Consider the following 11688-nt stretch of genomic DNA (forward strand, 5'->3'; position numbering starts at 1 on the left):
CCAGTGTCACCAGGTATTGGAGAAAAGTACTCTGTCCAATCAGCAAGACCATGTTGGCCCAGCAGACATCCACTAGGAGGCAGGCATTGGGGAGCACCAGCAGAAAGTTCCCCTCAGGGGCTTCTGGGACTTTGCAGTATTTGCAGCTGACATTGCTGCAGTGAACTGGACCCAGAGCAGGAGAAGCGGGAAGAGATGGGAGAGGCAACCTGGGAGTCAAGAGGGATTCCCCTTGGGAATGATCTGACTACTCCTTGTTCTGTTCATCAGGTTCTTGGGATTTGCAAGGGGCAGGAATGGAACCAGGAAATGCTCAGTAAGTGTATGTTAAATGGATGGATGAATCAATGAATGAAGGCGTGAGCACCTGCCTGCCACAGGAGTCTTCTTTCATCACTCGTGTCTTCTTGGAGCCTCCTCTAGCTTTGCAGGAAGGAGCAGATCTGGGGCATGACTCTTGGAGTCCTGTCCAGGAGAGGAATACTGAGCGAGCAAAGGCTGTGAACCCTACATATCCTCCTCCCATCTCCTCACACACCTCCAGAGGGCGCGGAGAGTTTCTGCTTGGTTTGTTTCTCGTCTTTCCCCTCATCTTTAATAACATTCAACTGAAACATCGCCTGCATTCATTACCTCTCCCTTTTCTACACTAAACCCTTGAATAAAGCAAGTAGGACAGAAATCAATACAGCTAATCATAACAGCCAACTCTATTTTTTTTTTTTTTTTTTTTTTGGCCTTCCTGCATAGCATGCGGGATCTTAGTTCCCTGACCAAGGAAAATGTGCCCCCTGCAGTGGAGGTGCGGAGTCAACCACTGGACCACCAGGGAAGCTCAAACAGCCAACTCTTTTTCTTTTTTTTTTTTTAATTTATTTATGTTTTGGCTTCTTTGGGTCTTCGTTGCTGCGTGCGGGCTTTAGTTGCGGCGAGCGGGGGCTACTCTTCGTTGCGGTGTGCGGGCTTCTCATTGCAGTGGCTTCTCTTGTTGCGGAGCATGGGCTCTAGGCGCCCGGGCCTCAGTAGTTGTGGTGCGTGGGCTTCAGTAGTTGTGGCTCGTGGGCTCTAGAGCGCAGGCTCAGTAGTTGTGGCACAAAGGCTTAGCTGCTCCACGGCATGTGGGATCTTCCCAGACCAGGGCTTGAACAGGTGTCCCCTGCATTGGCAGGTGGATTCTTAACCACTGTGCCACCAGAGAAGTCCCTGAACAGCCAACTCTTATACAGTGTCTACTATGTGCTAGTCTCCGTCTCAAATTTCCTACCTATTTAATTAATTTAATACTTAAAAAGGTAGGTGTATATTTTATCATGCCATTATGCAAGTGAGGAAAGTGAGTTAACAGAGAGGTTTAGTAACTTGCCCAGGGCCACCCATCTGGTAAGCAGTTCAGCTGAGATTTGAACCAGGAAGTCCACGCTAAGAGCCCATGCACTGAAACACTATACCTTTTCTTTGGCATGTACAATACATGTGTGTGTTAACTTCATTGAAACAGAACATAAAACACAGTCAAGTGCACAAATCAAGTGTGTGACTCAGTGAATTTTCACAAGGTGAGCACACCTGTGTAATAGTAACCCCCCCCCCGCCAAAGAACAGAACACTACCAGCCCCCCCAGGAGATCCCAACATACCCCGCCCCAGTCTCTACCCCTTCCCCACCAAGGGAAACACTCTCCTGAATTCTCTCACCTCTCTTCTGGGGGTTTCTTCCTTGTCTTTCTATTTTAATCACACTGTATTTCAAGTATCATGGGGTCTGCTGCTAAAGTTAAAAATATTCTATTTTGCAGGAGTGGAGGTGAGGGTGGTGGAGGGAACACATTCCCTAGATAAGAGAAATGACTGAGGGTGGGAAAGTTAGGGGCAGTTCTCCATCTCCCCTCATTCTCTTTGCCAGTAAGTGTGAGGCTCTGCTCTTTTCTCCATCCTTCTCTCCCAGGACTACATCTCCCAGCAGGCTGTGCTCTGACAGCTCTCGGATTTAAATAGGATTCTGGGCTACGCTTAGAGCCAGGCTGTTGCTGAACACCCAGGAGCGAGAGGAGCTGGAGGAAAGAGAAGCAGCAAGAAGCAGCCAAGAGTTGGAGCCAGACCAGGAAGAGCCCGAGCCAGAGTTGGAGTCAAAGTTGCTCTTGGTAAAGCAGCAGCAACTAAAGAAGTTGAAAAGATGCTGGTTTTCTTAGGACTGCTCACCTCCTTCCTTTCTTTCCTGTATGTGACAGCTCCATCCATCAGGTTTGTCTTAATTCAGTAACTCATTCAATAGTTTACAAAGCCCTGAATTGGGAGCCACGGAGCTTGTAAGAAGATGAGTTCTTAGCTGCTGAAGGAAGAGAAAGGGATGGAGGCCAAGGGAGAGAAAGTCAAGGCAGGAAAAGCAGGAAGGAAGGAAGTAGCTATGAATACCGTGGTGGAAAATGAGAAGGAAGCACCTGGGGCTGGGAGAGGAGGGGCGGGTTTGAATTCTGATGCTATTGGAAGGCTGAGTGGATGACTGTTAAGTAGCTTGACAGACATCTTATGGGGGAGTCCTTGCTCTTTCACTCTATTCCCTTGGGTTCCTCTGAAGGTCTCCCTTTCTTCACTGTCCCTAGTCAAGGTGGCCCTGCTGCGTTACGGTGGGTGGTCATTGCCGAGCGACTCAATTGTTAAGTACCAGGCATCTGGGGAAGGGAACAAACTCTCTTCCCTTTGAGACTACCCTCAACTAACGTTTTGGGTTGGCTCTTTTGTGTGGGATTTCTGGAGATGTCAAAGAAATGTGTGTTATGAGTAGAGAACTTTTAAATTGTTGAAGATAAAGAAGGTTAAATGGACATATCAGAGACAGAGTGTTGCTCTAGGTCCCGCCATAGAAACCTGGGTTTGGGTTCCAGTTTTGCCACCATTAGCAAGTGACTTGAACTTCTCTGAGCCCCAGCTTTCTCCACTGTAATGTGGGGATAATAACAGAGTGGTTGAGAGAATTACATTCCCTTGGAAAATGCCTAGCCTAGTGCTTGGCAGTTGGATGATGCTCAGGTAATGTTAGTTTTACTTCCTCCCGTCCTATTTTTGGGAACTTATCAAGTCAACTCTATGTAAAAGGATGCTCTCTGCACAGAGGTCTGAACAAGGGAGGTTTTCTCTCTGTGCATTAATGGCGAGTATGAAATCTCTAGTGGGATGGCAGAATATTCTAGCTCTCTAAAACTGGAGAGGCAGCCCAAGAGCCGTATTTCTATATGGGACCCTGGAGGTGCTGTTCATCAGTTACTCACCATTGATGCTTATTGAAGGTGAGGGCTCAGGACCACTGATTCCACTAATGCCCATCCCCCTCATGTTCTTAGGGCAGGATAGAGAAGGAAGATGACCTCCGGGAACCTCTAGAGATAAGAGCAAGGTATCTTTGTTGTTTAACAAGGAACCATTGGCCCTGGCTCAAGAGAACTTATTCTATTTGCCCAGATGACCATTTGTAGCTTCCGGGCACGTGACCTCCCAACCTGAGCTGATAAGCAGGAGACTGCCTTGCCCACTGGGAAGACGCTGTCCCCTGAAGATTAGCTTCTTTAAGTCTCCTGACAACAACGAAAAGAAATCCCTCTTTGAGGCTGGGTGGATTTTATGTATCTCAGTCTGGGATTGGAAAGGATGGTGCATAAATGTTTTGTTTCTCTTGCCTGTAGGAAGTTCTTTGCTGGTGGGGTCTGTGGAACAAACATGCAGCTTCCCGGGAAGGTGGTGGTGATCACCGGTGCCAACACAGGCATCGGCAAGGAGACAGCCAGAGAGCTTGCTCGCAGAGGCAAGTCCTTCCTTTCCGTTTCCACAGGGCAGCACCTCCTGCCTTTCTCACTAGAAACTCTACTCACGTTCCCTTATCTTTCCTCCTGGGCTTAGAAGTTCTGGCCAGGAACTCAAGGAACCTGGGATTCAAGTCCAGCTGTGACACCAACTTACTCTGTGGCTTAAACTTTCCTTCCTTCCTGCTCCTTCCCTATTATATAAAGTAAGGAAAACAATGATGTCCATGTATAATATTGGTCAGGTCAGTTATTCTAAAAGGAGATCCTAAGCCTTGTTAAATATCAGGGTGTAAAAACCAGGGTTCCCAGCCTGGGGTTAAGCTGATAGCAAGGAGAATCTGGAAGCGGCAATTTAGCCACTCACTGCTTTAGGGATGATGCAGGGAATGCTCTGTCCACCAGTCCCAGACTCACTTACTAGACTCTTCTTCAGCCCAGGGTCTGAACACATTGCTGTCTGTTTGTTTTGGCCCCAGGAGCCCGAGTATACATTGCCTGCCGAGATGTACTGAAGGGGGAGTCTGCTGCCAGTGAAATCCGAGCTGATACAAAGAACTCCCAGGTGCTGGTACGGAAACTGGACCTATCTGATACCAAATCCATCCGAGCCTTTGCTGAGGGCTTCCGGGCAGGTGAGGCCCTGGGGGTTGGCTAGAAAGGCAGGGAGCTGGGTGTGGGAGTGGCTGCTCCACCCCGGACCAACTCTGACCCTTACATCAGACCCATCATGGATTCCACTGCACAGGTTCTGCCACACGAACCAGCAGGGCAGGGAATTGGCACGGGGATGGCGGGTGGACAGGCTAGGCAGGATCCTTATCATCTTGCCTCAGCAGTGGGAATGCTGGAGGTGACAGCTCCCTGTCTGGGCTTGTACCTTGGCATCGAGGTGTGGCCCCGATGCCACTCTCTTCTTTCATCCTGAGAATCAAACTTCTGTGGCCATAGGCACAAGAGGAAGTTGTGCTGCTGCCAGTATTCTTCTGTATCTTGGAAAATGACCATCTTCTATCAAGGACTATGAAATCCATGAGGGACAGGAACCATGTCTGTCTTATTTTACCACTGTATGCCCAGTGCCCAGCCCAGCTCAGAGTCAGTACTAGGTACACATTTGCTGAATGAATGGATGAATGAATGAATGGTGTCCAGGAAGATAACAACAACTAAAATTAGAAACCCAGGACTTCCCTGGTGGCGCAGTGGTTAAGAATCCGCCTGCCAATGCAGGGGACACGGGTTCGAGCCCTGGTCCAGGAAGAGCCCACATGCTGCGGAGCAACTAAGCCCGTGTGCCACAACTACTGAGCCTGCGCTCTAGAGCCCGCGAGCCACAGCTGCTGAGCCCACGAGCCACAACTACTGAAGCCTATGTACCTAGAGCCCGTGCTCCGTAACAAGAGAAGCCCCCGCACCGCAACGAAGAGTAGCCCCCACTCGCCGCAACTAGAGAAAGTCCGTGCGCAGCAACACAAGACCCAACGTAGCCATAAATAAATAAATAAATAAATTTATATATATAAAAAAAATTAGAAACCCAATGACAGTGACTACTGAATATCACTGAGATAGGTCCAAAGGCAAGGAACAAACACTCAGGACTGGCAGCTAGCTGACTCCTTGCTAACCACATGGTCTCCTTGGTTGTGCTCTTTAGAGGAAAAGCAGCTTCATATTCTGATCAACAATGCAGGAGTGATGATGTGCCCATATTCCAAGACAGCTGATGGCTTTGAAACCCACCTGGGAGTCAACCACCTGGGTGAGTATCTTAGAGTGAGTAAAAAGCGAGACATATGCCATCATGTTCTCTGTAGGGAGATGACCCTGTACCAGTGCTGAGAATCTCCACTGGTCCTCATAGAGACCAAGATTCTACTAGACTGGAGATATTGGTTTTTCTTTCACTATCTTCTCCTAACCAGTACAAAAAACAGAGCTCCTCCTACTCATACCGTTAAGAAACCCCCAAACTTAGGAGATACCAGGAAGAAGGTCCTTCTTGAATGGGACTGTGGTAATGCAAGACTTGCCAAGCAGGGTCAGGAGTGGGGGTGCAGAAGTCTGTGTTTGGCTGGGGGGGGGGTCATATCTATAACTGAGGACCGAGCAAGCAAGGGTTGGTCCATCGTGGAGGCAGACCTTGAGGACTTGAGGCATGAGAGAGGCTAGTGTTCAGAGCTCGAGGCAATGGCTCTAGTGAGGGGATCACAGAACAGGTTCTCTGATCCTCTGCAAATGTTATTTTCCCTGACTATTCCATCCTTCCTTCTGTACATGCCCACAGTTGTGTGAGCATAAACAGACGGGGGATGTCAGAAGCCAGCAGTTGCTCCTGACCGGGGCAAGGGCAGAGGAACAAATAACAACAGACTACGTATATATTGCCTTACCTGTAGTCCAGCTCTGGCCCTTGCCTTGAGGACTCCACTAACTCAGACTGACTGCCCATTAGCACTAAGTTACTCATGGTATCAAAATGTTCACACCCAGAAGATAGTGAGCTAGTGATGAAGCCCTGTCATACAACAGCTCCCACACCTCGAGCCCAGGCTGCCGTCCCACTCTTCAATCTCCCCTGCTGGCTCTCCTCACAGGCCACTTCCTTCTCACCCACTTGCTCCTGGGGCAGCTGAAGGAGTCTGCTCCTGCACGGGTGGTGAACCTGTCATCAGTGGTCCACCTCGCTGGCAAGATTCGCTTCCATGACCTCCAGGGTGAGAAGTCCTACAACCGGGGTTTTGCTTATTGCCACAGCAAGCTGGCCAATGTGCTCTTTACTCGTGAGCTGGCCAAGAGGCTCCAAGGTAAGTCTAGAGAAAGGGCCAGGGTTAAGGCAGCAAAAGCAGGGCCTTCAGTCCAGATTAGAGGTTCACAGAAACTTCTGAAGTCAGGATGTCAAACGTGCACATTTCAGTGGCAGCTCTGTGCACTAAGGAGAATAAGGTTATAAAACAGAGTAAAAACAGAGTCCTTGCCCTTGGGAAGCTTAAAGCTGAACAGAGGTCAGGAACCTATAAACCTTATGTGTTTTGTCACATCTTATTTCATATTTATCATCTCATCTGATTTTTCACAACAACCTCTTGCAACAGGCAGAATAGGTATTGTTTTCACTATTTTATGGGTCCAAACTGAGGTCCAAAGAAGCGGCCGGCCCAAGATTATATGGCAAGTGAAGGAGTGAGGACTGGAATGTGGGGACTCTGCTTTAAACCAGGGTGCTTCCTTCGCTGTGCCATTTGCTGAGGTTTACAGGGTGAGCTGAGCTACAGAGCTGCCACTCACTGCCTGGAGTCAGGGTTTCAGATACTTGGGTCTGAGTCCTTGCTCTGCCACATAGTAGCCACGTGTGTATATAAACATGTCCCTTTAACCTCCCTTGACTTCATCCCCTCAACTGTAAGATGAGGTGAGGCCACTCTTGATCCTATGATTCTGTGCTCCCCTGGAGTTTTTGCTGAGCTTCTGACACTGACATCTGTGAATCTGGAGGACCATTTGCTACAGTGAATAAGCCAGAGTTTGGGGAAAATGGTATTTACTATCAGAATGCAGAAAGTAGAAGAATAAGGTAATCATTTAAATGAATACTAATAATGACAACGATAATTGAGAGTTTGTGTGTACCATATACTATCTGTGTCTATCTGTGTAATAGTGTTAATACACTATTCCTATGAGATAGGTGCTATTATTTTTCCCCTCCCTACAAAAGAAGAGGTAGGCACAGGTGTCTTAAGAAACTTGCCCGAGCAAGATATATTAATTCCGAGGCGAGCCAGGATACAAATCCAGGCAATCTAGCTCGGAAGTCTATGCTCTTTACTCTACATCGAGGTTCAGACCTTGGCCCTGCAACCAGCTAGGTGTGACCTTGGGCAATTTACTGAACCTGTCTGTGATGAGAACTCAGTTTCCTCAGCTGTAAATGGGCTTCTTAATATTACCTACCTCATGAACCTCTTTGAAGGTCAAATGAGACAACACATAAAACATGTAGCACAGCCCTTGTACGTAATAAGTACTAAAAATAGTGGAGGCAGCAGGGGTGTCTTGGGGGCATGTTAACACTCATCATTTCCATCAACACCCCTCAATCTACACCTCATAAAATGTGCTTGCCCGGCAAATGCAATTCACAACAAGGTCCTAGCTTCCTACCTTCTAACAGGATTGCTGCCCCTAAGACCCTCCAATAGAAATTCCAAAGATACCATTTAAGCCAAAGATTAAGATGACACTAAAATAGAAGAATGTTCAACCAAGCATTCCTTTTGGAGCATAGAAGGCTGAGAAGGCTATAGATCTTTCTGGATAAGATCAATTAATTACTCATGAGATTCTACCTGGCTAGAGGTGGTGTCTTCTGAACACTGGGGTTCTGTTTCCCAAGTCCCTTCTTCTCACTCGTGCATGTTGCTGCAGGAGATAGCTGTTTCCCTGGCTTCGGAGTGTGTCTCTGGTCTGACTGTGTCCTCTTTGCCCTAGGCACAGGGGTCACCACCTACGCAGTGCACCCAGGCATCGTCCGCTCCGAACTGGTCCGACACTCCTTCCTGCTGTGCCTGCTCTGGCGGCTCTTCTCCCCCTTCCTCAAGACGGCGAGGGAGGGGGCCCAGACCAGCCTGCACTGCGCCCTGACTGAGGGCTTGGAGCCCCTGAGCGGCAAGTACTTCAGGTGCGCAGAGGCCGCATGCGTTCTCCCCATCACCTGTGTGCATGGTGAGGCATAGGACTCCCTGGGCTTTGCACTTCCAGTGGCCAAGTTTCTGCCTGATGGGGGAATCCAGGTTCACGTTGGGCCAGTAGACCAAATGCTGTTACTTTTCTAAGGAAACTTACATTTGAAACATGGCAAGAGTTGGTTTTATGGCTCTGTTTCAAACCTGTGTGCCACACTTGCAGGTAAGCCTTTGTAGAGCCTTTTTCTCTTCCTTGAAGCTTTTGGCTGACTTCCTTCATGAATTTTTAAATGACACATAGCACGAAACTCCAGGGCAAAGTCACCTGTCCCTAGTGTGAACTCTGTCTCCCAAAGCTGCGAAGACTGGCACTATCTGTTGGAACATAAAAATAGACATTTTGGTGTTGAGGTTTATCACAAACTCAATGGGCAATCAGAGTCTGGGAATATAGGGAAGCCCAGATTACATCTCTTTCCATTCCATGACTTGATCCAGCCCAGTCTGCTTTTCTGTCCCACTTTGTTCAAGATGGTTCATTGGTACACCATTTATTAAGTGAAGCATTGAAAATAGCCTCAGTGTCCAACAATAGGGGAATGGATAAATGATCATAGCTAATGTTGCTTGAGCTCTTACAACATGTTTGGCACTCTCCTAAGTTTTACGTGTGTTAATTCATATAATCATCACAACTCTGAAAGGTAGATCGTATTATTGTCCCCATTTTACAGATGAAGAAACTGAGGCACAAAATAATTAGCTTGCTCAGGGTCATATAGTTTATAAGTGGTAGGCCTGGGATTTAAACCCAGGCAGTCTGGCTCTAGAGCCATGCTGTTCAGCATGGTTGCCACTAGCCATATATGGCTACTGAGCACTTGAGATATGGCTAGTCCAATCTGGGACATACTGTACATGTAAAATGCACACCAGATTTTGAAGACATAGTGTGAAAAACAGAAATGTAAAATATCTCATTAATAATTTTTACATTGATTACATGCTGAAATAATTTGGCTATGTTGGGTTAAATAAAATATACTACTAAAATTAATTTCACCTATTTCTTTTCACTGTTTAAAAAATACTTTAAAATTTCTATTAGGAAATTTAAAATTACACATGTGGTTCACATTTGTGGTTCGCATCATATTTCTACTAGACAATGCCACCCTGGAGTCTGGGTGTTTAACATCACTGCCTTAATCATGTGATAAAATATAATACAGTCACTATATAAAAGTATTTTCGAATAATATTCAATTAATGGGAAAATGTTAGTGATATAATATTATGAGAAAAAACTGAAGTATAGAACTATATAATTATTCACTGTAAATGCATAGAAAACAGTCTGAATGGATACACAGCAAAACATACGTAGTAGTTACTTCCAGGGAGTTTGAGGAAGAGTCGGGGGGCGGGGGACAGTGTGAAGGAGGATTTTAACCTTTTACTCTAGGTATTCCTTTATTATTTAAAAATAAATTTTAAAGATTATATATTAATTCATTACTTGTAAAATTAAAATTGTACATTTTTAGCAAGAGAAAGGTATCCTCCCCAAACTAGGTACAGTATGATCCCAGTTTTTTTTTTTAATTAATTAATTTAAAAAAATTTTAAATTTATTTTTGGCTGTGTTGGGTCTTCGTTGCTGTGCGTGGGCTTTCTCTAGTTGCGGCGGCTGGGGGCTACTCTTCATTGCAACGCACAGGCTTCACTGCGGTGGCTTCTCTTGTTGTGGAGCACGGGCTCTAGGCGCGTGGGCTTCAGTAGTTGTGGCTCGTGGGCTCTAGAGCGCAAGCTCTGTGGTTGTGGTACACAGGCTTAGTTGCTCCACGGCATGTGGAACCCGTGTCCCCTGCATTGGCAGGAGGATTCTTAACCACTGTGCCATCAGGGAAGTCCAAAACTTCTATTTAAAGAAAAACACCATGAACACTGTGCTCTGCCCCAGCCCCCCTCACCTGCTCACCCCAAAACAAAACAGGGGTGCTTAGTCAGGGGTTCATGGGGCACAAGGGGTCTGTGGATAGAATTTAAGGGGTCTTCGAACCTGGATGGAAAGATAATTTCATCTTTAGTTTCACTAACTTCCATCTGAAATTCGCCATTTCCTTTGATTATGAATGTAGGAAGTGAACCGCAGTAGTAGTGATACCCGTGACTTTGTCCCCAAGAAAACTATAAATAATTTCATGTCACACTGCAATTGTTGCAGACACCTCAGGATGTCACTTCTGCTCGTCAATACTTTGAAATCTGTTGGTGATTAGACCCAGTGCTAGCTCTTCTAATAGAACACATTACTATACCACACGTTGTTTTTAAAATATTTTATACTATATATAAGATAGATAACCCTCAAGGACTTACTGTATAGCATGGGGAACTCTACTCAATATTCTGTGATAACCTATATGAGCAAAGAATCTAAAAGAGACTGAATATATGTATATGTATAACTGAATCACTCTGAGGTACACCTGAAACTAACACAACATTGAAAATCAACTACACTCCAATAAAACTAAAATTTTTAAAAAGTCAATACAAAAAAGAAAAGGAAATATTTTAAAACTGCATTTCAATACAGTTAGTTTCTTTTTATCTAATGTATTTTATTACACATTTAGAAATATATTCTGAGGAAGAGGACATAAACTTTTCCAGACTGTCCATTTTCACTCCTGGATGTTCACTCCCTTTCTATGCCCTCCAGTGACTGCAAGAAGACTTGGGTGTCTCCAAGGGCCCGGAATAACAAAACGGCTGAGCGCTTGTGGAACGTCAGCTGCGAGCTGCTGGGAATCCGGTGGGAGTAGAGCTGGTGGAATAGGCACAGCTGTATCAGGCCCAGTCCACGCCATAAGGAAAGGGGACCGAGGAGAAGGCCCACCCTGCAGGATTGTCCTGGCTGGCTGCTGTTGCGAATCCTGCCCTGCTCTGATACTCCTGACCCTTCTAGAAATCTTCGCACACCCAACCCTCTCGTGAGGCTGGCTCATGGCACGAGACAGTCACACCTACAGAGTATTCTTCTCCAAGACTTGCAGAGTCAGCCACCCTCTCGGGCCAGGAGGACTGGGCAGATGCCAGGCTGGGCACGGGGATGGCAGAAGAACCTGGGAAATTGGGTCAATTTCCTTACCGAGACCAGCTAGCACGCTCAGCTGAGGTGACAGGAGCATCGACGTCAC

General features: G+C 46.5%; 1 protein-coding gene across 1 annotated transcript; it reads left to right on the forward strand.

Moving 5' to 3' along the window:
- The first annotated feature begins 2097 nt into the window (after nucleotides 1-2097).
- RDH12 (retinol dehydrogenase 12) lies at nucleotides 2098-11339 on the forward strand. The gene is made up of 7 exons (XM_061182683.1): nucleotides 2098-2241; nucleotides 3678-3796; nucleotides 4274-4429; nucleotides 5455-5559; nucleotides 6395-6604; nucleotides 8289-8478; nucleotides 11211-11339. The coding sequence occupies exons 1-7, from the start codon at nucleotides 2174-2176 to the stop codon at nucleotides 11311-11313; spliced, it is 951 nt and encodes a 316-aa protein (XP_061038666.1). The 5' UTR covers nucleotides 2098-2173; the 3' UTR covers nucleotides 11314-11339.
- The last annotated feature ends 349 nt before the right edge of the window (nucleotides 11340-11688 follow it).

This window comes from Eubalaena glacialis, chromosome 2 (assembly GCF_028564815.1).
Source record: "Eubalaena glacialis isolate mEubGla1 chromosome 2, mEubGla1.1.hap2.+ XY, whole genome shotgun sequence".
Taxonomy (NCBI): Eukaryota; Metazoa; Chordata; class Mammalia; order Artiodactyla; family Balaenidae; genus Eubalaena; species Eubalaena glacialis.

Excerpts from the sequence above, each read along its gene's own strand:
- RDH12 (XM_061182683.1), top strand. The coding sequence starts at position 2,174 with ATGCTGGTTTTCTTAGGACTGCTCACCTCCTTCCTTTCTTTCCTGTAT. Across the intron at positions 4,430-5,454 it reads TGCTGAGGGCTTCCGGGCAG|AGGAAAAGCAGCTTCATATT; the intron begins GTGAGGCCCTGG and ends TGTGCTCTTTAG. Across the intron at positions 6,605-8,288 it reads GCTGGCCAAGAGGCTCCAAG|GCACAGGGGTCACCACCTAC; the intron begins GTAAGTCTAGAG and ends TCTTTGCCCTAG.